The sequence below is a fragment of the Nelumbo nucifera genome, chromosome 5, assembly GCF_055504915.1.
Source record: "Nelumbo nucifera cultivar China Antique chromosome 5, China Antique-T2T, whole genome shotgun sequence".
Lineage (NCBI taxonomy): Eukaryota > Viridiplantae > Streptophyta > Magnoliopsida > Proteales > Nelumbonaceae > Nelumbo > Nelumbo nucifera.
The window spans coordinates 2,822,999-2,850,295 of NC_142653.1; the positions used below are offsets into that span (position 1 = coordinate 2,822,999).

General features: G+C 38.8%; 1 protein-coding gene across 2 annotated transcripts; it reads left to right on the forward strand.

Moving 5' to 3' along the window:
* The first annotated feature begins 714 nt into the window (after positions 1–714).
* Positions 715–26,770, forward strand: LOC104603700 (Pseudouridine synthase family protein). 2 transcript variants are annotated; one of them, XM_010267787.3, is made up of 15 exons: positions 715–1,207; positions 1,496–1,860; positions 1,978–2,098; positions 2,293–2,410; positions 10,642–10,781; positions 15,789–15,860; positions 20,236–20,304; positions 20,392–20,472; positions 20,544–20,663; positions 20,745–20,819; positions 20,961–21,041; positions 25,430–25,503; positions 25,605–25,665; positions 25,909–25,964; positions 26,468–26,770. In XM_010267787.3, exons 1-15 carry the CDS (start codon positions 1,061–1,063, stop codon positions 26,568–26,570), a joined length of 1,683 nt encoding a protein of 560 aa, XP_010266089.1. In that variant the 5' UTR covers positions 715–1,060; the 3' UTR covers positions 26,571–26,770. The 2 variants fall into 2 exon arrangements, 1 of the variants encoding a protein (XP_010266089.1); XR_016076497.1 differs by lacking the exons at positions 25,909–25,964; positions 26,468–26,770 and adding an exon at positions 24,828–24,897 and having other exon boundaries at positions 25,605–25,666.
* The last annotated feature ends 527 nt before the right edge of the window (positions 26,771–27,297 follow it).

Here is a 27,297-nt window from a genome sequence, read left to right on the forward strand (position 1 = left end):
CACATGCGTCGACCTGGCGACTTGCAAGACGTGCTCGCCGACGAATTCGACATGCATATCCAAACACTCCCACGATCCATGGAAGTTGGCCCACGTGCCGAACGATCCGGAGGGTGGTCAACGTGTATGGCGGTTACCTCTAGGAATCTCAAACCACTTAGACGACCTCGTAGAAATCTCAGATATGGTGCATGAAGCCCATGCCAAACAATGCCTATATAAAGGCACCAACCCCAATGGCAAGGAGGCAAGTAAAAAAAAAAAGCAAGTAGGCAAGTTCTAGCTCTCTAAAGAGCAACGAAGCTCATCAATTCAACTCGGCCCTCTGGTCAGTCCGATACCTCACAGGCTGCTCGGCATCTGGTCAGTCCAACACCTCACAGGCAGCTCAACACCTAGTCAGCCCGGCACCTCACAGGCAGCTCGGCACTATAGTTAGCTCACCACCTAGCCTGCCCAGCTCAACTCAGCTCGGTAGCCAAAGTTTACTTCGGCCTGAGTCATCGGCCACTTGGAAGCAGACCAAATAACGAGATATTTAGCCAAAAAATTGATAGATGACCAAAAATTAATACATTACCGGGGGTCGGTCAAACTAAGAGGCCACAGGGAAAACAACATTTCAATTTTGGAGAACCACATCAAAAGCATCTTCAATTCTTCATTGCTTCTTCTAGGATTAAAAACGCGTTACCAATTACCACATACCACCGGCAGCATATGGGCTACATTAAAACGGGACCGGGAACGGGATCCCAATGCAACCCATGGGTATGAGTTGGGTTGATTATTGGTCTGGCCCATGAAAAGAACGGCTACAAGCTACAAAGACGAAGACGATCGCCCCCAGGCCCCAACTCTCACTCCAGAGTCCAAGAGTCCAGAGCCGGTGAAATTCGCTCTATAGAAATTAGAAACTAGAAACAGAGGCGCGAGAGCGGCTTGGGAGTGGGAACTGCGAGCAGTCAAGCTCAAGCACGCGGGAAGAACGTCGTTTTTTGTTTTGAGGGCTAAAAAAGCGGGCATAGAATAGTGTAGTGGAGGTGTTGGTGAAGTGGAGATGGGGCTGGACAACATGAATGATCCGCAGGGTATCACCGGAGACCAGGTGGCGCATGAGAGCGCCGCTTCCATGGAAGCGCAGGTTTTGACCAAAGCCGTCCTCTCATTGCCTCCTCAAGCTGTCAAGGAATTGGTGTCAATTGGGGTGTGTATTGTTCTTTGTGCTTTGGTCTTTTCTCTTATAGAAGGTCATTACTCACTACTGCTAATGCCTTTTCTACTTCATCTGAGTAATAACAACCCCAGTTAACAAGAAGCTGTAGGGTCGAACCCCGTTAACAAAACCGTGGGGTTGGTCCAACTTCAATTCATGTTTATGTCTTTTTCCATTCATTCTTTGTAGCTTTGTGTGGATTTAGCTTATATCATGTAATGCCTTTTCTTGATAGTTTATGATTGGTATACCTTTTTTGTAATATTAATTATGCTGCAGGTGTGTGCTAGATGCATCTTCCGGCTCTTTGGGGTGCGCGGCGAATGTACTTATTCCTCATCGTTGCTCTCACCATCAATCTTCAGTTCAATCATTGAAGAACCCAAGGGTTCCAATGATCATTATTTGAGTAGTTCACATTCTTGTCAAGAATCGGTAGTTGATCCAGTATTTTGTAGAATTTGTTTAGGCATATTGGAATTTACCTACGAGGAGAAGAAAGAGATGTGTGTGAAAAGGGATTCTGTTAATGACTTTGTCGCATCAATTGTGCAACTAATAAAGCAAGAGGGTCACCAGATTGATAGCTTTTCGATCGAAGTTGCTATACCTTCGATTATATTGGAAAATGAGAGGGTTGTTCGGTAAGTTGCTATTGTTGGATAACCGTTTAGGATGATTCTTGCAGTTTTAAGCTTCCATGGGTGTGCTTAGGCGATGAGGAGAGATTCCATAATATAATCACCAACCTTCTTTTGTAGGTTTTATATGGAAAAGAAGTATGGATCTGAAGTTTGGTTCCAAGAAAACTTCCTTGGTCATAATATCTCTGTGAAGGATGCCTTAAAATTATCAATAACGGGTTTACTTGAAAAGTTGTTGGTAATGGGGAATCACTCTTTTTTCTGTTTTTTTTCCTTGTTTCACTTTTTCACTGCTTAATCTTCTTGAGATTTTCTTTTCAATGAGATTGAAGTATTTAACATGTATAGTGCATAATTTCCCTTAATCTTAGACTATTTAACATGTATTATGCATTCCCCCTATAACCATATGTGAAATTTGAATTGTTGCAGGCTGTTAAATGTGGTGAAAGCTCTTTCCGCATTCGTCTGACATATGCCCATGGTAACTTATCACTGAATCTTCAGACTATATCAGAAAGGGAGCAGGGTTCCAAGAGAATGAAAACAGGCATGTTCTAGGCCATATTATTAGAGTAATTTGTTTCTAATGCTCTGGGTCTTATTATTAGACTACCCCTGTACTTTAGGGGTAGTCTAAGTTTAGTATCCGAACTTCAAAACATGTCACTGCAATACCTGAACTCCCAAAAACTTCCAGTTCAGTCCAAAATCGTTAACTGACATTAAGTGGCATGTGAAAGAATAAAAACTGACATTAGTGTCATCTGATTTTCTTTATCTACCACTTCCACATAAACCAACTTAAACAAAACTCATATAGCTAAAAGTTTATTATAATAGAGAATAAAGAAAGAAAGAAATATTGAAATGCAAATAGAAGCTCAGGATTTAGTCAGCACCTAAATACCCTACTGATTTTGATTCCATCCCTTGCTGAATGAAATCTGTAGAGAACACTGATGCGGGTCCCACGGCTGTGGTTTCCACTGTGTTCGTATGACAGCACATGTAACCTTTGTTAGTTATGTCAGTGTTAGTTGGTAGTTATCTTAGACAGCTCGTTATTTCAATTTATTATTTGTTTTATTTGCCATGTAAGCATTAAGGACAATGCTGCCTTTTCCCACATTTAGTGAACATAGCCTATAAATATTGAGAGTGGCGGCGGCAGATTCATTCGATCTGTCCCTCCTTTCATAACCCTTGTGTACTTCTGCTTTCTTCTCCCTCTTTCTTCTACTTTTCTCAATCCGAAATCTTTTGGAATTCAAGATGGACTGTAGTCTTGATCGACTACTTGGTATCAGAGCCTATCTAGGGTTTCTCATGTGAGTCTAGTCCAGCCGACCACATGAGAACTGTCTAGAGCTGGAAGCTTACAAAGGACTGTTTGTTGGCTGATTCTTGGAGGTTACCAAAAAAGTTTAGCAGCTGTCCGAAGACTTGTAGAGGCTTGGAGAGTGTTTTGGTAATCATGAAAAATCAGAGAAGGTTAGGGTTCAGGCCACGATTGAAGGTAGCGATCAGAGTTTTTTGGGTAAGTCTTTATTTTTCCCTTGAGATTGCTGTCAGTCAAGATAGGTTGGACCTATCTAGGAGGAGCAGTCAAACTCTCCTATTCTTTCTCAGAGGTGATCAGTTTTTTAGGGTTTGTCATTAACCCTATGGCTAGACTTGACTGTGAATTCTTTTGGAAGGTGCGGTTGAGCACTGTTTATGTTCTCACAAAGGTTTTCCTAACCCTATGATTAAAACCCTAATTCTGCTTCAGCATTACAGATTGCTTTCTAAGTGGTTTTCAGACCTGTTTTGGCTTCCAAGCCTGTTTTGGGGTGAGAACTATTATCGGACTGCTTATATTTTGATTGCCGATTGGTTTCAGATCAGATATGAACTGATTTCATACAGATTTCTGATTGTGATAAGTTGTTTAAGTGTTGTTTTCTATTGCAGTAACCCTAATAGTTCTTAACTATTGATTCTTAACCAAGAATGGAGTTCAAAAATCAGGGAGAAAGTGTTTTTGGGAACAACAGTTCTGGTAGTATGTCTGAGACTGCGTTTCAGATTATAACAGTGAGATTTGACGGATCCAATTACTTGGAATGGGCCCAATCAGCCATGATGGCTATTGGGGGAAGGGGAAAACTTAGCTACCTATTGGGAGATGTGAAAGAACCTTCCAAGGAGGACCCAATGTATACCAAGTGGGTTCAGGAGAACTACTTGGTTATGACATGGTTGTGCAACTCTATGCAGCCACATATCAACCGAAATTACTTGTGGGCAAAGACAACCAAGGAGATATGGGATGTCATGAAAAAGACCTACTCCCAACCCCTTAATGTTGCTAGAGCCTATGAACTGAAGTGTGAGGTGAATAACCTTAAATAAGGAGAGAAACCAGTCTCTGTTTATTTCTCTACCTTGAAATCTCTGTGACATGAAATTGACCATCTGGAGACTCTTGAGTGGGAAAGTCCAAAAGATGCACAGACCCATAGAAAGCAAGTCGAGACTAATAGGGTGTTTGAGTTTCTGGCTGGGTTGAATTCAGATTATGACATTGTGAGACAACAGATACTAACAAGAGACAGTGTGACCCTATCTCAAGCCTACTTCCTGTTGCATAGTGAAAAGACCAGGAGAAAGGTTATGATGCAACATCAGCCCTTCCCCCCAGCCCTGGCAACAGTTAAACCCAAGTCTGGGGGTGATACAGAATGGGACATGAAGAAGGAAGATAAACGGGATCTAGTATGCGAACATTGCAAGAAACTCAAGCATACGAAAGATACATGTTGGAAGCTACACCCTCATTTAGTCCCAGCAAAACTGAGGAATAAAAGGGGTAATGCTCATATGGCTGTGAATACTGATTCTGCATCTTCGTCGGGCACAAAGGGCACGCCCCTAGATACCTTAGCTATTGTTCGGGTTGCCCTAATACAGTTGGAATGAGGTTGGGAATTCAACTCAGTCATTTCAGTCACCATCAGCCCCTGCCACATCAGCATTTGCTCATTCAGGTACTCGGGCCTCAGTTTACCATGCTTCAGCTCCAGGTAACACTAAACATTGTTGGGTAATAGACTCAGGTGCATCTGACCATATGACTAGCTTGCCATCACTGTTCACTACTTATCACTTATCTTCTGGTAGAGATAAAGTATCCATTGCTGATGGTTCTCTTGTTCCCATTTTTGGCAAGGGTGACATCAAGTTATCTGATACTATCTCTTTATCCTCAGTCTTGCATGTTCCTAAACTTGATACTAATTTGCTTTCAGTCAGTAGTATTACAAAACATCAAAACTGTTCAGTAACCTTTTTCCCTGACCGATGTGTTTTTCAGGACTTGGAGATGAGGAAGGTGATTGGGACTGGTCGTGAGATGAATGTGATCTATCTACTTGGAGAGAGTTCTCATTGGAAAGAGCCTGTGGATAAGAAGTCTTTTGTTTCTCAATCTGAGTCCGGTTATGCTTTGGCATAATCGGTTAGGTCATTTATCTTTTCGGTCTTTGAAAAGTCTGTTTCCTATTTTATTTGAGTATGTTGAGATGTCAAATTTGAGAGCTTGCCAAACATTGTAGAACATCTTATTCCTTGAGTAATAAAAGAAGTGGTAATTCTTTTGATATTGTGCATACCGATGTTTGGGGGCCGTATCACACCCCTTCTATGGGTGGGTACATATATTTTCTGTTGTTTGTTGATGACTATACTTGGTTTTCTTGGGTCTATCTTATGCGTTATCGAGATGAGGTTCCCGCTTTGACACAACTTTCATTAGATGATTTTATCCCAGTTTGGGGTCAAAATCAAAGTCCTTCGATCTGATAATGCAAAAGAATACTTTGCCAAGTCACTGGCTTCTTATCTACTCGATCATGGGATCATTCACCAAAGCACTTGTCCTCATACACCACAGTAGAATGGGGTTGCCGAGAGGAAGAATAGGCACATTTTGGAGGTGGCTAGAAGCATTATGTTTACCTCCAATATGTCTATCCGTTTCTGGGGTGATGCTATCCTCACGACAGTGTATCTCATTAATCGGGTTCCTTCACGGGTTCTTGATATGAAGCCTCCGTTTACCCTTCTATACCCAGACGATGAGTTGTTTACTGTTCTTCTTAAAACCTTTGGTTGTACCTGTTTTTTCAGCTTCTTGGACCTCATCATTCTAAATTTGACCCTAAGGCCTCCAAATGCATTTTTCTCGGTTATGCACAAACTCAAAAGGGTTATTGCTGCTATGATCTTATTTCAGGGAGGAGATTTGTCTCGATGGATGTCACCTTCTTTGAGGAGGCACCCTATTATCCTAGGGTTTCTCCTCAGGGGGAGAGTAGTGACAATTTGGGCCTTTTTCCTCGGGGGGAGCGTAGTGAGAGTGGGTTAATTCATCTGAGGTTGTTCCTTTACCCATTCCATTGAGTGATGAAGGCTGTAATGGTGAGGGTTGTTAGAGGGATCAGGAGTTGAAAGTCTATCACAGGCGATGTAGGCAGGTTGATCTCGGTCATCAGCAGTCTAGGCCAGCCCCAGTTCCTTCTGCGGATCTAGATCCAAGTACTACAGTCCCAAGGCCCACTAAGATACCTTCTACTGTTGCTACTTCCCTTCCTTCTGATGACCTTGACCTCCCTATTGCGGTTCGTAAGGGGAAACGGCGTTGCACTACATCCACAGCTCACTGTATTTTCCAGTTTCTATCCTATGATCGCATATTTCCCTCTTACAGGTCATTTCTCACTTTCATTATTGATATTCCTATCCCAGAACAGTGCAAGAAGCCTTATCAGTTCCAGAGTGGAAAGATGCAATGAAAGTTGAAATGGATGCCCTTTTGAAAAATAATACTTGGGAGCTAGTTGACCTATCCAAAGGAAAGAAACCAGTTGGATGCAGATGGGTATTTACTGTGAAACATAATGCTGATGGCTCCATTGAAAGGTACAAAGACCGGTTGGTTGCAAAAGGGTTTACTCAGACTTATGATATAGACTATTTGGAGACTTTTGCCCCAGTAGCCAAGATGACCACTATTCGAGTTCTATTAGCCCTTGCAGCAAGTTACTCTTGGCCCTTGTTCCAGATGGATGTTAAAAATGCCTTTCTAAATGGAGACTTACAGGAAGAGGTGTACATGCAGTTGCCCCCTGGATTCTATGATACAGAGACAGGTAAGAAGGTTTGCCAACTGAATAAGGCATTGTATGGATTAAAGTAGTCCCTTAGATCTTGGTTTGATAGATTCAGACTAGCCCTTGGAAAATTCGGCTATGTACAGGCCTAGTCAGATCATACATTGTTCGTTAAAAGAGTGAACTTTTCTTTGACCTTACTTGCTGTATATGTGGATGATATTGTAATGACAGGGAATAATAATAGTGAGATTGAGTCCCTCAAATAGCTCCTTCATCAAGAGTTTGAGGTGAAAGATCTTGGTACACTGTGACATTTTTTTAGGTATTGAGGTTGCTAGATCTAAACAGGGGATCTTTATCTCTCAAAGGAAGTATGTTTTAGATCTGTTGGCGGAAACTAGAAAGTTAGGTGTCAAGCCTGCCGATACACCCATTGAACAGAATCACAAGATCAATGCAGAGGGTGGAGAGCATCTTGAAGACAAAGTTATGTTTCAACGGTTGGTTGGAAAGCTCCTATATCTCTGCCTCACACAACCAGATATCAGTTATGCAGTCAGTGTTGTCAGCCAGTACATGCATTCCCCTAGAACTACTCATCTTCTTGCAACTGAGAGAATATTAGCATACTTGAAGAGATGCCCAGGTAGAGGTATACTGTTCAAGAACAATAATCACATGAAGGTGGAGGTCTATACAGATGTTGATTGGGCTGGGAGTGCTGATGACAGGAGGTCTACCTCTGGATATTGTGCCCTTGTAGGAGGTAACCTTGTCTCTTGGAGGAGTAAGAAACAAAGTGTTGTTTCTTGCTCTAGTGTCGAAGCTGAATACATGTCAATGGCTAATGGAATGGCTGAAATCACTACTTGAAGAGTTGGGTATTGATTATGAGACGCCCTTGATGTTGTATTGTGATAATCAGGCGGCATTAATATAGCTCACAATCCAGTGCAGCATAACAGAACTAAACATATTGAAGTTGATCGACATTTTGTCAGAGAAAGGGTCTCATCACAAGAAGTGTGTCTCCCGTATATCACCTCCAACATGCAGCTCGCGGATATCCTCACCAAAGCTGTTCCAAGGAAGAAGTTAGAGGCAGACCTATTCAAGTTGGGAATGACAAATATCTATTCCCAACTTGAGGGGGAGTGTAGAGAACACTGATGTGGGCCCCACAACTGTGGTTCCCACTGTGTTCGTATGACAGCACATGTAACCTTTGTTAGTTATGTCAGTGTTAGTTGGTAGTTATCTTAGACAACTTGTTATTTCAATTTATTATTTGTTTTATTTGCCATGTAAGCATTAAGGGCAATATTGCCCTTTCCTACATTTAGTGAACATAGCCTATAAATATTGAGAGAGTGGCGGCGGCAGATTCATTTGATCTGTCCCTCCTTTCAAAACCCTTGTGTACTTCTGGTTTCTTCTCCTTTCTTCTCCCTCTTTCTTCTAGTTTTCTCAATCTGAAATCTTTTGGAATTCAAGACTAACTGTAGTCTTGATTGACTACTAAATCTACAGCCATCCATAACTGTATCAATGTATTCTTGAAGAATTTGAAATTCTTGGGAAACAATAGACAGAAGTAGAGGTAACACCTCTTTAGATGTCCAGGTAGACTGTCGTAGATCTGATGTGTATCCCTGGTAGTGAAGGTCCAAAAGCAATAACTTATGAAATGGGCAAAAAGACACGCCAGCATTGATCGGAATCATCAATGGATGATGGATGTATCACTATTTCTCTTCCTAGGAACGCAATCTAGGTTGTCACCCTAATATCCAACCCCCCCTCCCCAAATTCAAATTTCTTGATAAAGAAAAAAAATATGGGGTTTTAAGAGGTTCTAATAGTTCATGAAAAGTATCGGATTTGAATATTGAAGCTTCAAATCCGAATTTTCCTTGAGTTCAATTTCATACAATGTCTATTCTGGGGTGGAAGACAATGAACAATGTCTTCTTTTGAAGGGTAGTTTTGACATTTTTTAAAAGTTTTAAGTCACACATGTCATCATGTGATACAGATAACTGACGGACTGCTAAGGATACTGACTAAATTGACAGTTTTTGAGAATTCAAGTACTGCAGTGGCATGTCTTAAAGTTGGGGTACTAAACTGAGACCACCCCTAAAGTACAGGGTACTCTGGAATTTACCCTATTTTTTATTCAAAAGTTGGTGATTCAGTACATTCAGCTGCAATTAGACTACATTGAGAGAGCTAGTACAGCCTTTCATCTTGCACATTTTCATGACCTACTTTAGGTCTGGGACATATCTCATGATAATAAGGGGCAATTTGATAATGCAAGGTGCCAACCAGCTGGTTGTAGCAGAGACTTGGGATCGAATCCCGCCTGCATTTGGGTTGGGGGGGCTATGGGTTGGGGGATGGGCTACCCCTCATTGTGTAGCCCTTTCAGAAGATATCAAAAAAAGGGGGAATTTGATAACAGATGAAGTAGCTGAACTGAATCACTTATTGCTTTGTCATTTAGCTAATACATCATTATATTGGTCTTGGTCATGAATACCTTAATGATTGGATGGAGTGTTGGTCTCTGTAGTGTGCCCCTAAACATTTTAGTAGATGACCATTTTATCCACTAAAAGGCAAAGCTATAAGTCAATCAATTCAGCCACTTCAACTGTTATCAAACGGCTCCTAAGTCAATTGTATGAACATGTCTGTACTTTGCACTTGAGCTTGCTGTGACAAACATAAAACATCTTGTATTGCTTTTGGACACTAAGACATATGCTAGTGTCCTTAACTAGCTTCTGGTATACACATGTCATAATCTCGGGGTGAACTGGATGCAGGCCTAACCTTTGGCCTTTTTAGCACAAAGTGGATGCTCTCAGACTTGAAAAGAAAAGAGACAACCTCAAAAGGGAAAGAATCAATTCTTCATCACCTATTATTGATAGTGAATGCTCAACCCAATATTGGTAGTGACCTGTTGGTCCTAACATATCCTATCAACATTATTATGCTCACAGCACAAGCATGTAGCAAATTAAATAAATGAGCATTAACTATTCAGACAATTCAATACCTGAAGATTATTCAATGCTGACTTATTCTAGATTGACCTTGGTAGTTCCGTAGTTGGTAATTACTGGGCATCCAAAGTGTCATGGCATTTTGTACAATATGATCAAATAGGATTTTGATTGAGATAGATTATGACTAGCTAGAAAATGACAATTTCTGAAGAGTTTAGATGAGAGTGAGTTTATAGGTGCTAAATGCTGATATCTTGACAAATGGAAACAATACCTCTTTTACTAGAGCTGGGACAGACATCAGTATGGAATTTACAGTGAAGATTAAATCCAACATGAGTATAGAACCAGTTTTGAAATATCTGTGTAACTTAGGATGGTACAGAACAGTATCATGTTTTTATGAACAATGTCATAGAAAACATTGAGACATGTTATCTTATTCTTTTTGTATTGGGTAATGGTAATGCTTGTATTGTTTCTGCTGTGGTTCAATCACACTTTGCCCCATTGATGTCATTCTCCGCTTTAAAACTTTCATGTATATTATCAAGTTATTGTTTACTTCCTGGACATTAAATTGACTTTGCAGATTGGAACAGGAACAAGGGACACTTTGAATGTGTCTCACTCACAGAGCATTGAAAATTCTTCTAGTGAAGCAGATATAGATATTCACAAGTTTCTCAGTAATGTGAAAGATCAGGATTTTTGTGAACACTTAACATTGCCATCTAAGAAGGCAAGTCTATTATCTTTTTTTTTTTTTTTTTATCAATAACAGAAATCAATTTATTAATGGATAAAAAAGTTGCACAATAATCTGGGTAGAGGTTTAAGAGGCTTAATTCTCCCAAAAAAGAAAAAAGAAAAGAGGATTACAACACAGCCCAAAACATCTGTTCCCTTCCCACCCCTTGTTTCGCCAATGTATTTGCAAAAGCATTTGCAGCCCTTTCACCCATTGAAATTGAACCCCCATCCCCCTAGTTAATCATTTAGCTTCCCTTCTTTCGTTTGCATATTTCCACAGTCCATTGTCCTTTTGTAACCGGCTTAGAACCAGCTTTGAGTCTCCTTCAAGAGTTATCCTATTAATACTCATTTCCTTTGTTTTTCGTAAACCTTCTATTAAAGCACATATCTCAGCTCTAAGAGAGTCCCCATTCCCAATGGGGCCTGAAAACAAAGCAATCACCTTTCCAATCTCATCTCTAAACACCCCACCAACACCCGAGCAGCAGAATTTGCCACTTCCAGCCAGCTATTTAGTAGCATAAATGTAGAGACATTAGCAAACGTATCTAAATACTTCAGCCAATGCACCACCCCCTAACCAATATTACCTCAATGATACCTTCTTTGTTCATTTCCTTATCAAAAAGGGTCCTAGAGTTCCTCTCTTCCCATATAATCTACCAAATTGCAGCCCTCACACACCTCCACATAACCCTACCCCTTTTCTTAGGCCAACTAAGGAAAGAGGTGGCAAATAATCTTCGTATATCTGGTGGAGAGGTTCACCTGCAACCAAATAAAGAAATAAACCATTCCCATAATTCAGAAACAAAAGGACAGCAAATTAGTAAGTGATAGGAGCTTTCACCATTAGCCTTTCAGAGGGTGCACCGATTTGGGGACAAGCACCAATTTGGCCTTTTCTTATGGAGTAAATCTCATGTGTTTTTCCAGGAATGTCTCTCAACAAAAAGCTCCAATCCTTGGAGGGATCGGCTTACCCCATATTTCCTTAACTAGTAAAGACTGGATAGAATTGTTGATTTGTTGTGCCAAGGACTTAAAGAAAGAAGCACAAGAAAAGGCCCCAGAGGGGGACAAAGTCCAGATTCTACTATCCCTTTTTGAAGGGTCCAAAACCACCCCATTCAAAATCTGAATTAAATCCACAACATTTCCCAATTCTGACTCCCTAAGGCCTCTCCTAAGACCCAAATCCCAATCATACCCAAAATTTGACTCAAAAGGGACCAGAAAATCAGATACACACTTGCCTTTGAAACAGGAGAGGAGAACAAAGAGGGAAATTGGTCTTTCAGGGATACATCCCCCACCCAAAAATGTTCCCAAAATTTAACCTAATTCCCAGAGCAAAGGTCATACCTGATGTTTAGCAGAAATGAGGGAAGAATGGCATGTATGGATTTCCAAGGAGAGGCCATGTTAGTCCTTGCCACAAGCCTAGAGTCCTAGCCTTCAACTGCCTATCCATGAATATTCAATATTACCTTGGTCCACAACTCATCCCTCTCCCCTCCAAACCTCCCCAACCATTTAAAACAAGGCTTCATTTTTCTTCCGGATATTACCCAATCCCAAGCCACCCTCTCTACACTTGGAGACTATCTCCCAACTCACTTTATAATCTCTCCTTTCCTCCCCTGGCTCCCATAAGAAATCTCTCATCACCTTTTCCAACACTCATTTTTTCTGGGATTCTGAGCACAGATAAATAATACACCGGCAAGCTAGCTAATGTAGACTTAATCAGGGTGATTCTGGCACCTAGAGATAAATAATCTTCTTCCAAGAAGCTAGCCTTTTTGTAAAGCTATCAAATACTGGGCTCCAAAAATTGTTATTCTTCGGGTTATCCCCTAAAGGCATCTCCAAGTATATTATAGGCCACTGTGACACCTCACAACCCAAAATCTCAGCCCTTTCCCTCATCTCTCCTTCTTCCATGTTCACCCCTACCACACAGCTCTTTTCAAAGTTAACCTTCAGATTTGACATTTTTTCAAATAACTGCACTATCATCTTTAGATTTCTGACCCATCTCACATCCTCCCCTTCACAGAATAGAATTTTGTCATCAGCAAACAATAGATGTGTGATAGGTAACCTATCTCTTCTAACCCTCCACCCCCTAACTAGGTTCTTCGAATCTGCCCTCTCAATTAACTTCCCTAGCACTTCTGCTATCAAAGTAAAGAGGAATGGGGAAAGGGGGTCCCCTTGTCTAATTCCCCTAGTGGCTGGGAAATGATCCACTACAGACCCATTCACTAGGATTTAGTAATGACAGTCTCAATACATCCCAAGATCCATTTGCACTATTTTACTCCAAAGCCAAAGCAGTCCATCATTTGCATTAAGAACGACCAATCAACCATGTCATAAGCTTTCTCTAGATCCAACTTACACACAATTCCCTTCTTCTTGCTTCTCCTTAGATCCTCCACACACTCATTAGTAACTAAAATTTGGTCCACAATCTGTCTGTTTCCCACAAATGCCCCTTGATTCTATGATATTAAATCTAGAAGTACTTGTTTGATTCTTCTAGACAATACCTTAGCAATGATTTTGTACAAACTGTTAACCAAACTGATAGGTTTATATTCTTTCAGGTAACTTGCTCCAATTTTCTTTGGGACCAATGCAATAAAAGTTGAATTTACTCCTGGATTTATCACACCCCTTTGATGAAATTCATTGAAAACTATAAGGATATCCTGCTTCAATATCTCCCAACAATCCTGGTAAAAGGCCATAGTGAAACCATCCGGACCAGGTGCCTTAGGTCTATCCATTGAGAATATTGCCTCCCTTGTTTCCACCACCTCAAAATTTCTTTCAAGCCACTCCTTTGCCTCCTCAAAAAGTTTTGGCCAATCTAGTCTTTCCAACCAGATCCTCTGATTCAGGGGCCTTCTATATATGGACTTAAAATACTCCACAAAAGCCCTGACAATCTCACCTTGCTGAGTAAGGGTCACCCCATCAAACTCCAATTTTGAGATCAAAATTTTCCTTTTTCTCCCGTTAGCCATTGCATGAAAGAATTTGGTATTTCTATCTCCCTCCTTCACCCACTTATGCCTTGGTTTTTGTCTCCAACTAACTTCTTCTTTAAACAATATGTCCTCTAATTGCTTCCTCAGTTCCCATCTCTCTTCTTTATCCCTAACACCAAACGTGCCTTCATTTTCCTTTGCATCCAACTCCTCAATTTGATTCATCAGAACCTGTTTCCTTTCCTCAATCCTACCAATGTGAAGGGTGTTCCATTCCTTAATTTTTGCTTTCAGCTCCTTCAATTTCCAAGGTAACTTCATACCCTCCCAATTGGCCCGTGGGGCACTCCCACTCCACCCATCCTTAACTAGCTCCTTAAAACCCAGGTGGGACAACCATATATTCTCAAATCTGAAAGGTGACAGCCCTCTATTGCCAATATTCTCCCTCATTAAAACAATGGGCCAATGATCTGAGGTTACCCTGGGCAGGGATCTAGAAGTAATCGCCCCCCAGTGCTCCTCCCATTCTGTTGTGAATAAGAATCTATCCAACTTCAAATAGATAGGATTTGCCTGTAGGTTGGACCGAGTGAATGTGCCATGCGTCAGTGGAACCTCCTTCAGTTCAAAGAAGTTAATAAAACTATTAAACCTCCTCATACTTGTTTCCCCCACCCCTACCACTGTTTGTCTCCTCTACAAATCTTATGACATTGAAGCCCCCACCTAAGCACCATGGTCCTTCCCACAGTCCTCTTTTGTCTTGCAATTCCTCCAATAGCTCCTTTCTTTCTCTATATCTAGTTGGGTCATATGTATTGGTCAACACCCACTCAAACCCATCTGCCCTTTGTCTAAACTTGAGGGACACAGTAAACTTCCCAATCAACTCTTCCATCCCTTCTAAACTTTCTTCTTTCCACATTGTCACTATTCCCCCTTAAACTACCCCAAGCAGGGCTCATTGCTCAATTTATTCCCCTTGCCTTCCATACAGATCTTTCCCATCTCTCATCAAATTCCATTAATTTCAACTCTTTTTTTTTTGAGAAAGTTAATCAATATTCATTAATAAAAAAAAGAAATGAGATACATGAGGAGGAGTACAAAGCAGGAGAACTCCTACAATTTACAGAGGAAGTTTGTCGCTATAAAGATGCTCTAAGAGTGCACCACATTTAGCTAAGCCACATTAATTTCAACTCCTGAATCAGCACTTTATCTGGGTCCTCTGTTCTTATCACTTTATCAATGACCTTTTCCTTCTACCCCCCAACCCCCTAACATTCCAGCTTAAAGTATTCATTTCCACTTCTTTTTTTTATCCCTTTTTTCTACCCTTTTAGTTACTCCCCCTCCTTCTCCCCTTTCTCTCACTAAATTCCTCATCTTCTTCAACATCTCTTCTTAGCCTCTCAGCCTCACTCAATTTTCTCTTTTTAATCTTGCCATCCTCCTTTCCATTCCTAAAAAAGACCTTCAAATCATCTGGCTTCTTTACTTTACAGCCTAATTGCTCTGCCAAGTCTGCATCCGACACTTTCTGTTCACTTCTATTGGCACCCATCTTCTCTATTAAATCCTCAGATTTCTGTTCTCCTACTTTATCCCCATTCTTACTTCCCTGTGAACTTCACCCCCTAAACTCCTACCTCTGTAATCTTTCTCAACTTCTCTTTTCAGTTCCTCCAAGAATCTTTCTATTAACTTCCAAATCCTTTCCTCACTTCAATTATATCATCTTTATTTAAATTAGCTCTGGTGTATTTACACGGAAGCTATCAAATTAAGATTAGATTCTTTTGTGGGGTCCAAAGTCATTAAACATACATATATCTGAACTACTGGAATGGTGGAGGTTTCAAGTACTACATTTTTTATTACTAACATCAACATTGTTTTGGAATGTAGTGTGAAAATTAATTAACTCTTAATTATCTAGTTTCCCTCTTGACTGATATTAAATTTTGTTTTACTATTTTTTATAGGTTAATCAGCCATGTCATTTCTCTTTTCATTGTTATAGGATGCCTATCTACATTGGTGGTAGATACTTGAAGGTACGCATGAGATAATATGTCCATTGTTTCTGTCATAAGTTAATCAACTAAACTCATATGGTCATCTTCAATTAATTTAGAATATTTGGGGGGTTCATTCTGATTGAGTATTGGTCAACTGGTTAACTAAATTTACTCATTGAAAGAATTTAAAGATGCTTTTGTTTCTTACGTATGCCACTCTAACTGAATGCTGGTTGTCATAGTTTTCTCATTCTCATCACTAACCTTCATAAGCAATCTTCCAATATTACGATGTCGCTTATGTCCACAAATCATGAAACTAGTGTCAATCCATTAAAAGATAATTCTAGCCCCTTTTACCACCTGAACTATAGGCAAACATTTTCTGTAGCATATCACCTCAGTGAGGAAGTTGGGCTATTAGGTACTAGCCAATTTTACTCTTTACAGAAAATTAGGGAAAAAAGATGGATTGGCAGGACTAAAATGTGGTCATAGGTTGGTCAAGGAGTAAACACTTGCAATATAGGAACATTATGAGAGAGATTAAACAAATATTGAATGTAATGCAGTATCTTTCGTTTGGTCCCGCAGGTCAACTAATAATATATCTGACAGAATGGTGAAGCAGGGTGTAAATAGACAGAAAATGCTCTAGCACAGGATGTAATGTAAAATTTAAATGTGGGTTATGTGGCCTTCTGCCAGCTTAAAAAACCAAGGGGGAGAGCTGCTTCTGGTTGTACATAAGTTTGTTCTTTTATTATCTTAATTGCCTGATTTTACAAGTTAAACCTGAAGAGAGACTCAACTGTAAGCTGCTGTAAGTTCTTGTTGGAGGCTTAACTATGTCTTCTCCAGCAAGTAAAAGTCTTGTTCTGAATTTGAATGAATATAAAAAGCAATTCAAAGGACCTGTAACGGCCCAAAAATCATGAAATATTTTGAATTCCAAGAAAAACCTTGCTTTGATTTATATGTTGAGTGACCAAGCAAGTGATAGTGTGATACACCATTCAAATTATCTTTCTAATTTTTTGGTACTTTGTGTCAGGGGTGTTAGCTCATCACCTTAGTTATCTTTGTACTTGTTTATTTTTAATAAAATTTCTTCTGTTTACTATAAAGAAAAGCTAGTGATACAACATTACTACTTAAATATATTTCTAAGATCTTAAAACATGACGGAGGACCAAATCCTAGTGGCTAATGAGTGTGTTGTGGAGAAAAGGAGTAGAGAGAAGGGCTTGGTATGTAAATTGGATCAAGAAAAGGCCTATGATCTAGTGAATTGGAGTTTTTTGTTAGAAATTTTAGAGAGGCTAGGGTTTAGAGCTAGATGGAGGATGTGGATTGGGGGTTGTGTTAACTCAGACTACTATTCAATTTTTATTAATGGGGTGGCAAAAGATTTTTTTTCCTGACAAGGGGGACCCCTTATCCCCTTTCCTTTTCACTCTAGTGGTAACTAGTAAAGGTCTTGAGTAGAATGATTGTGGTTGCAGATGTACAAGGACTTTTTAGGGGATGGAGGGTTGGGAGAGATCAAGTAGTTGTATCCCGCCTCCAATTTGTTGATGATACAACTCTATTCTATGAGGATGTTGAATTGGAAATGGTGAGAATTTTAAAGTTATTTTTTTAGGCAAAATTTAAAGTTGTTGATTGAGAAATGGTGGGCATCTCCAGTTTAAGGATTAATTGGAATAAAAGTGGAATTGTTGGAATTTATATGGGGGAAGGGGAACTCCTATGGTTTGTGGAGGTGTTGGGATGTGAGATAAAGAATTGGCTTGTAACCTACCTAGGTTTACCCTTGGGTTGGGGGGAGGGACCTAAGAGTTAATGGATTTTGGAAGCCAGTGGTGGAGGGGTTTGCAAAGAAACTAGCCCTTTGGAAAGGAAAAAGTATATTTCCTTGGGGAGAAGAATTGCCCTGATCAGATCCATGTTAGCCAATAAACCTATCTACTTCCTTTCCACTACATCCCATTTAGGATAGAAAGACAATTAGAGAAATATGAGGGATTTTCTATGGGAATTGGGTTAGGAGTGCAAATGGTCTAAGCTGACTCCCTAGCTACACTAAGGGTCGCAAAGCAAAAATTTTACTGGGTTTCTTTGTAATCTATTTTATGTTTTTGGGGATGACATTCTTGTCATTAAATTGTACTAAATCCACTTGTCATCAATTTAGTAAAGTAACTTTTTGCTGAAAAGAAAAAACATCACTGAGGATATACTTAATTTTGAGTATAAAATCCAAAGAAACTACCTTAGAGCTATCTTCATAACCCATATAAGTTGCATCAAATATGGTTGAAAAAAAAGTCAAATAAAAATTAGTCAAATTCCATCCTACTTTTCTAAATGTTTCACACTTGCAAGACCTTTTGGGATCCATGTGGGGCCCAATACTAGGTGCATGGAGCCGTGGACAATTAATAAGAAGATTTGTGTTGTCTACAATGGGTTTCAAGAAGCCCAGTCTCAGCCTCTCAGGATCATTGAGGCTCCCAACATAGGGTTATTTTAAAGTCCCACTTTGGTGAACATAGGCTTCTCTTAGATTATTCAGCCAGGCTGAGGTGGACCAAGATTTCTTTAGCTCTCTCTCTCTCTCTCTCTCACACACACACACACACACACACACAATGAAAGAATACTTGTGAGTCATCATCTCCTTTGAAATCTTGTATTTCCCTTTCTCTTCTAACATTCTTGAAAACCTTACTCCTATAGATCTATTTTCTTCCACCATCTTCTCAAAAAAGTTAACCATAGACCCTTCGTAACCGATCATGATTGATTCTAGACTCATAAGGTTGTTTAGAAGATACCCTAGGCTTACAGAATCAGTTACTTTGTGAGAACATAGTGAATAACCATTAGCTCTGATGCCAGATTGATGCAGGACCAGCTCAATTCCAGTCGTTTGATAAAAAATTTATGGCTGCTGATGACTGCAATGGCTTCTTGAAGGAATAAGAAAGAAAATAGAGAGAGAATACCTGGAATTACTCACAGGGTGCCTAGAATCACTCACCACAATTAGTATAAGCTCAAGAAAACTCAATAGACTTAATTGATCTTTATGTAAGATGTCCATACATATTTAGTCTCATAAGAATCCTAGTAGGACTAGAACTGAACCACCATTCTCCTAATTTAATTCAAAGGCGACCCAATAACTCCAATTGAACTTATGCAATGACTCTGAAACTTAAAACATAAACAAACTATAACCGGAAAAATCAGACTCTATCATTGGACCCCACAGAAAATTGAATATGACGAAAATACCCCTACAGTGCAAAAAATACAGAAATACATAAAATTTCACAAAATTCCTATCTTGAATCTTCAGCACCTGCATCATTACCTTTTCAAAATAACTCTGGATTTGAAAAAAAAAATGGTAGAGGTCTGCCATGGTCCAACCAGCCTAAACCCACTCCCCAATATTGTGGTGAAAACAGTATCAAGGGGGTTTTGTAGTTTGGTTCAAATACTTGCACCACCAATTTAGTGGAGTTTAAAATCTATGGCAGGACTGTTATTTCAGATCCCGTGATATTTTTCTTTTTATTTGGAAGGATATCAGTTCTGATTCTTCCCTCAAATTCAGAAGCAAATCCTTAAATCCTGTATTATTGTTATTTAATTCAAGGTAGTAACTGCTATCTCTTTGTATAGCATTTATTGTGCATGGTTTATACTAATGCTGTAATAGCATGATGATGAATGATAAACTATATTTCAAGCAGCAAAGTGCCATTTTATTTCATTCCTATGTCTTAATATTATGTTAGTGCTATATGTTTTGTCACAGGGATATTATTGTGATTTTCATTTCATTAAATATATAATGAGAGGACCACTTCACTATTCTCTTGGCTGTCATGATTCTGTTCTCTTCACCTCTCTCCTTTACCATTTTTTTTTTCACCAAATATCTCCTTTTTGCATCTGAAATCAAGATAGTACTTAACAATCTTTGTCTTGGCAAAAAAAGAGATGCAAAAACAACTTTCTCACCTTATGCCAAAATGTCTAGATAGATAACACTATAGAATATAGCTCTTCTGGGGAAGATGGACCTTAGATGCTAAGTTGCATGAGTAGAGAAGCTTGATCTTTAGCTTCTTTTCCTTGAACTGCTTGTTCATGATAATCATATATTCAGTACGCACTTTTTCCAATGCTAACACCATTCTTTGTTACCCTACAGCATCCCGTTAGGGATGTTCATTATTTATTTATTTTCCTTTGAAATGCATTCCTTTTAGTCTGTTTCCCATTTCCCAGGAGCACTACTGGATTTTCTGAAATCTGAATTTGAAATAAAGCATGAACACATTTGCTCTCCACCTTTGACTGGCTGTTAATGCTTGTTTTCTTTCCACTGTAGTATTCAAGAAATGTCAGCCAAACACGGTGGATTATTGATGATGAAAGAATGGGTGAAGCATCTGTTGAGGTTCTATCTGATCATCTTTAAGGTTCTTGTCATCCAAATGGAGTTGTGAATTGTTTGACATACTGACTGGTTAATGTTCTTCTGTAGGAGATAATAGGGAGCAATCTGCTTCCTATGTTTCGTGGTGACAACTACAAGTTTCATGCTGCCGGTAGAGAAGATATTGATGTACTGCATATATATTTTCTTTGCAGTGTGCATGGATTTGGTGAATGCCCTCTGATCTATGACTTTTCCAGGTTCGGATGTTGGGTTCAGGTCGACCTTTCCTGGTTGAAATACAAAATGCACACTGTATTCCTTGTAAGATTTCTATCAAAGAAATTGAAGAAAAAATAAACAGCCTGCAGAAAAAATTGGTGAGTTCAATGTTGCAGTATTGCTTGTGACTTCTGAATTTGGATGATGTAAGTAACCATACTGATACATTTGGCACTCAGGTTGGAGTGAAAAACCTCAAGGTTGTAGGGAGTGAAGGGTGGACCCTGATGCGTGAAGGAGAGGCAGAGAAGCAGGTTTTACATGTCACTGCATTATGTCATCATACTAATAACTAGTTACTGCATTATGTTGTTTTTGTTCAATGCAAATGCAAAATAGATTTAGATAATTATACCTGGGCTAAGTGGTATTACAGAGCTGTTTATTTTATGCAGAAGCAATATGTTGCACTAGTCTGGATTTCTCGCCCACTCAAGGATGAGGACATCGAGATTATATCTTCATTTACTGACACGGTGATGTTTTGTGCAATGCTTTTCATTCTGATGTGATGGAACAAAGTTATATGCATATATTCTGTTTTATCCTTTTGTATTTTTTGTAGTGTAATGTGTTGATATGCATTTCTAGTTATATTTCATGATCATGCAAAAAGGGTAAATTTCAAAGGCCCCCTATACTATGGGGTCAGTGACAATTAACTCCCTGAACTTTTGTTTGCAACAAAGACCCCCCTGAATTTTCACTTGGCAACAAATACCCCTCTCTGTTAAGAGTTCCATTAGTTCCATCAGTTAACTTTGAAAAAGATTCTCATTCAGCTATTTAAATTTTTTAAAATCCCCAAACAGAATGGATTTAATATTCAGATGATTTTTTTTTTGATAAATGATAAAAGTTTTATTAAAAAGAGAAAGGATTACATCAAAGAATTACAATAAACATCCAACAGAGGTGCAAGATGCAGCCACAATCTTTTTCTTTTTATGAATGAGATGCAGCCCTAATCAGAAACAGAATTACAACCAAGCCCAAAATAGTTCAGACTTATGCCCCCCGCAAGGTAATCAGCCATCCCATTGTCATGTCTCTAACCAGTCATTTGAATCTTTTCATATGTTCCTTGTATTTCCAAATTACTTTTTCTGGTTCCTTCAACCACCCTCTTATCAGTTTAGAGTCACCTTCAATTAACAGTGTGTCATAATTTAATTCTCTAGCAATCTGTACTCCTTACAATACGGCTTGGAACTCCACAAAGACTGAACCCCATGCTCCAATTGGACCTAGGCTGCTGCCATCAAAATTCAGTTTGATAAGACCTTCTTCCAGGGGTTTCCAAGCAACAATTGGAGGAAGGAGTGGATAATTTTTATATTTTAAGATGAAGAGAGACATTCATGTCAGTGAAATGAAACAAGGATTTAAAGAAACTTGTTTTTCTATGTCAGTGAAATGATTCTTGTTATTTTAGTTGGTTTTGTTTGGAGAAAATTGAGGTATTTTTGGGCCAATTAGGGTTTAAGAGAAGAAGGTGAGGAAAAGAAAATAAGAAAAGTTTAGGTGAGTATTTTTGTAATTTAATGCATTTTGTCATGACTTAACTGCCAAGGGGGTATTTGTCATCACTGACCCCATAGTACACAGGGTTACATGTTTTAAAAAAGCACTGCAGGTGCACGTCTAGAGATACACCTACAGGCTAGGCAGTAAGAAAATACCCTGAAGGCCTTGTTTGTTTTTCAGGAAGCCATTTACCTGGGTAAGTGCACTTATCCGTGTTCTTATGAACAAAAACTGTTTTCCCCCTGGTGAGAAAGTTACTTACCCATCTGGGAGATGGGCATCATTTACAGGGAAAAGAAACTTACTGTGGGACCCATGGGAAGCTAACTTTCCCCTCTATTTACCGAAAAGAAAACAGGGCCGAAGTGTATTTTAAAGGCATGGACGCACACGAGGCATACACCTCTAATGGTGAGGTATGCAGAAAGGTGTGTACGCTTTGTATAAGGCATATGCCAATGTTGCACTTTATACAGTTGGCACATGTCTCGTGTCTTTATTTTGTTATAATTTTTATATAATAAAGTATAATAAAGCGAAGCAGGACACCATTTTATCATGCTCCCTGTTACATATTAAACATTATAAAGGAGGAAAAACCTCCAAACAGAAAATAGCTGTCTTCTCTTAGGTTTACTATTTGTCTTCGAACAAGAAGAACCTTCAAGCTCCAGCTGTAATGAGATAGAAGCTCCAACTGATGCTGCTGCTGTTCTTTTTGGTTGTTATCATAAAAACAGGTTTCTCTTCTTTTGCTCCTCAGAAAACAGATGGTCCATTCCCAGTGATATGGTAAATCTTTTTGAGAATAGATTCTTCTCTCCTAACACTAATATAGCATGGAGATGCACCAGATCCACCATCTTCTGGTCAATTTGGGAGGAAAGAAATGAAAGAAACTTTAGGGAAGAGATTCATTCAAAAGAAGCCTTGATTGAGAATATTGCTTTCAAAGTAGCCCACTTTGTCATTGCAAAACCTTTCTACATTTCTCAGTAAGTGACATCTTAAGAGGCTGACAACAGATTGCAGAATCATCCTCTTCCAGAAATTTAACAGCTAGCATATGTTCCCCACAAATAAACTTTATAAAACTAAATTTTGATGGCTGCAGCTTGGGCAACCCTGGAATGGCAGGAATAGGGATTTTTTTAGCAATCATGAGGGGCAGTGTTGATGCTCTGTTCAGGTCCTATGGGTCAAAGTAACTTGATTTAGGCAGAACTGATGGCACTGTTGCATAGGCTGAAGCTAGGGAAGACACTAAGCTATGGTGAGCTTATAGTGGAAGATGATTGACAAACTGTCATTGGGTGGATGAAGAACAATAGCCAAGGACCTTGGTGTTATACACACACACAAGAGAAGAACCACATCTATCAAGAGATCTAAGTATCACTTTCAATTGAACATGGAGAACAACAGATTGTATGGCAGATACACTAGAAAGACAAGGAGCTAACAGGGATCAAATCTATTGGGGTCCACCCATAGGGACTAAGAGAATTTTGTGTAATTAGAAAAGGGGGAAATGGAGATTGGATCCCTAATGTAACTTTGGTTTATTTTACTCAATCTATCTTGTAAAATACCTACCACTATTTTCTCTCTTTGAAATTTCTCCTTTTTACCTTCAAATATTAAAAGAATCAGAAATTTGCTACAAATTACTTAAAATCACTTGCTTTAAAAAAATGCTAATTGTTATTGTGATTTGTAATTGCTTGGAAAAATTATGTTGTTTTTGATCAATAACAGCACTTTTATTAAAAGAGATGTGTAAGATACAACCAGAAAGGAGGGGTAAAACGTCTTACCCTCCCTTTCAAACCCGAAAAAAACATATTACAGAATAGCCCAAAACAAATTAGATCTTCCCACCCCCTGTTTAGCCATGGAATTGTTACTCCTCTTAGCCCATTGAAACCTTATAGTCATGTTCTGAGTTAGTTGCTTGATTTTCTTTCTTTCATTTGAAAACTTCCACATGCTGGACTCTTCCATCTGCAACCATCTAACAGTCAGTTGGGAGTCACCTTCCACCAGCAACTTGCTAATATTCAGCTGCTTAGCCCTTTTGACTCCTACAACTGCTAGGATTTCAGCTCAGAGAATCCCCCCAGCCTATAGGTCCTGAAAACATAGCAATAATTTGCCCTTCTTCATTCCTGAAAATACCACCTATGCCTGAAGAGCCTGGATTTCCTTCACTACTACCACCAAAGTTCAATTTGATGAAACCCAAGTCTGGTGGAGTCCAAACAGGTCTGATAACACTAGACATAGGAGCTGACTGAGCCACTTCTTCCCAGTTTCTAATGATGTCTCCTACTGAATAGGCTTCAAAAAGCTTCAAAGACTTGACCCAATGAACCACCCTGACATATACAAGTTCTATGAGGGCTTCCCTGCTTTTCTCTTTTTCATGAAATAATCTTGGAATTCATTTGTTGTTTATGCAAATTTATGAAAATTGTGGACATGTGATTTGTGAGCTACATAGTAACATAGTAGAAAGTGATGGATTGATGCTTGATAGACTTATATTTTTTTCTTTCCTTTGTCAGTTATAAATTAATGTCTTGTAATTGTTATGTTGTATCATAGCATCACATTATCAAGTCACAATTGCATCTATTTCTAGAATGGCTTGAAGGGAGTGGAATGTTTCCTGTCACGCTTCAGCATTTTAAAATGTTGGTTAGATCATCTAATCTGTTCAAATGTTGGTTCAGATAATACCAAGAAGCAAGTTTCCAATCTGAGCATGATGTGACAGGGACTGGTTTCTTCTGTCCCAAGCAGGTCTTTTACAAAATTGTGATTATGCTGATGTTGATCAATATGTATCGACTTAAAAAAGCATGATATATATATTACAGATCTATTTTTATTTGAATGATCTGATGCAGAAAATTTGAGGAGATGCTCGGGATGTAATTTTTTTTTTTCTTGTGCCCCTTACAAATGCATTGTACACCATCTGGGATACTGCATTTGGTGTGGGACCCATAGAGTAACTGATAGGGAACCTACATGAAATGTGGTGTTCCAGATATGCTGTAATGATGCCATTTTGTAAGGGGTGCAAGCAAAAGACCTTGAATCCTTAGCATTGCTCTTCTCGTAATATGCTACCAACTAGGATCTGGTGGCTAGAGTTTGACCCTTTGTCTCTTTCTTCTTTTTTACTTCTCTTCTTGATTGGTTTCCTCTCCAAATCATAGCGCTCCAATTTCAATTGCTCCTCAAGTCACTCCATTTTGCGAAGGCATTTATATAATCCTTCTTTAGAAGTTGAGAACTATACCCTCATTTATGTTATTTTCTTGGTCAGCGTATTTTGCAAAGAACCCCAATTAGGGTACTCCATCGTCGAAGTCCATTAGAACGTGAAAAGATTATACATTGGTAGGTTGCATTCCGGGGTACATTTTTTAGGATGAAATTGATGTAGCTCTAATATTGTAGTTGGTTCCCGTTGCCTGATAAAAACTTGCATTTGATGCTAGGATGAAAGTTGAAAAGATTACCGGGAGCTCACAGTATTTTCTTTTGCATTTATGCACTCAGGTACTTTTTTATCAGTTAACTATTTTAAGACTATAATTAGAAAGTTTTTTTAGTACGTTTATTCTTCCATTGAATACATTTAAGAAATCAGGTTATGTTGGAAAAACACTTAAGTTGAATGTCTCAAATATAAGGATGATTTAATAATGTTTCTTTCTGCCAATCTTTCCTTTTTTTCCTTTGCCCTTTAGATCAGTACTTACCACCTTCCCATCTTGTCTTATTTTGATGAAATCTACACAGGCTGGAACTTATATCAAGGAGTTTGTTCACGGTGATCTTGGCCGCACCCATCCTAAGTAATAAACTCTAAATTCCAATTATTCAATTTACTATTCATCCTATTAGTAGCTTTAGCAGTTTCCATAATTTCCTTATTTTCCTCATCAAATTCTTGTTGAGTGAGAATAATAAGAAAATTAGTATGTCCAAAGCCATTAAATTTATGCTTTAAATTTATTCAGCATTCTTATAATTTCCATTATGATACATTCCAATCTGGCTACTATTTATTGGCTATGTTATGCTTCAGTTTAAAATCATGATGCTGTTAGAATCAACCTTGCGGATATCATTAATTAGCTCTAGTTATGTGGGGTTAGACCAACCTTTTAGACTGGTGAAAATAAGAGAGGAACAGAAAATTGAGGGAAGGTTCTTTAGGAATTCCATAAAATTCATTTAGAGCTTTCCCACTTTTCTGTTTCTCCCTTATTTTCTATCAAACCAAACATAGCCTTATTGTCTTCCGTTTGTTATTTCTTTCTCTTTTTTTTTCTTCAGATTTTCTTTTATTTTGCAGCGTGGGTTCAATTCTAGGTTGCAGAGCAGAGATACTACAACTTGATGTTACGGAAGTCAAGATGGACTGTTTCTTAACTGACGACGGTCCAATGGAACAATAGATTGAATGTTTGTAGCTGTCTGAATGAGATCCATTGTAACTTAATCTTGTTTAGTTGGATCTTAGGTGCTCTGACTGTAATTGCTTCTCTTCTGTACAAAAGCCCCATTTTACCATCTGTGTATTTGTCTCATTATTATTATATCTATGTTGATTTTGTATGAATGCTAATTCATGCATAAGGTATTTGCCTTACTAAAATATAATGTCTCCATACCTAACTGGTTTTGTAGTGTAGCCTGCATTTTCACAATAGATTAAGCCATAAATGCGGCCAAAAGCAGAATCAAAATGTTCCTGTATATTGTGTAAATTTAAACATATATTTATGACTTACAGAACTCTACTTAAAAATAAAAGTTCCCAAATTATTAACCCCATAGACCATGGTTTGAAAATTTGTTTCATTTGAATGATGCATATTCTAGGGTCTTTTTCTATTATAAAAAATGAGTTTATTATGTATCAGGCTATCAGCCTTGAGAGAGTTTTTTGTATTTCTTTTTTCTCTTTTTCATGGGGCTACACGACGGGGATCGTCCCCCATGTGCCCATAACCCCCTCCCTCCAACTCCCAACCCTGAGCCACCATCAATTGTAAATGTCGGTCAGTGAGTTTATAGACCCCATTTCACAAGCTAATAGCAATAGGTCCGGTTTCTAAACGTTGTTCAACACTTCAACATTCAATCCCAGATCTAAGGTTCAAAGTTCTGCAGCCTTTCTAG

Bases quoted from the DNA above. Each gene is read 5' to 3' on its own strand.
- LOC104603700 (XM_010267787.3), top strand. From the start codon at position 1,061: ATGGGGCTGGACAACATGAATGATCCGCAGGGTATCACCGGAGACCAG. The intron at 1,861-1,977 runs GTAAGTTGCTAT...CTTCTTTTGTAG, and splicing joins GAAAATGAGAGGGTTGTTCG to GTTTTATATGGAAAAGAAGT. The intron at 20,473-20,543 runs GTACTGCATATA...TGACTTTTCCAG, and splicing joins CCGGTAGAGAAGATATTGAT to GTTCGGATGTTGGGTTCAGG.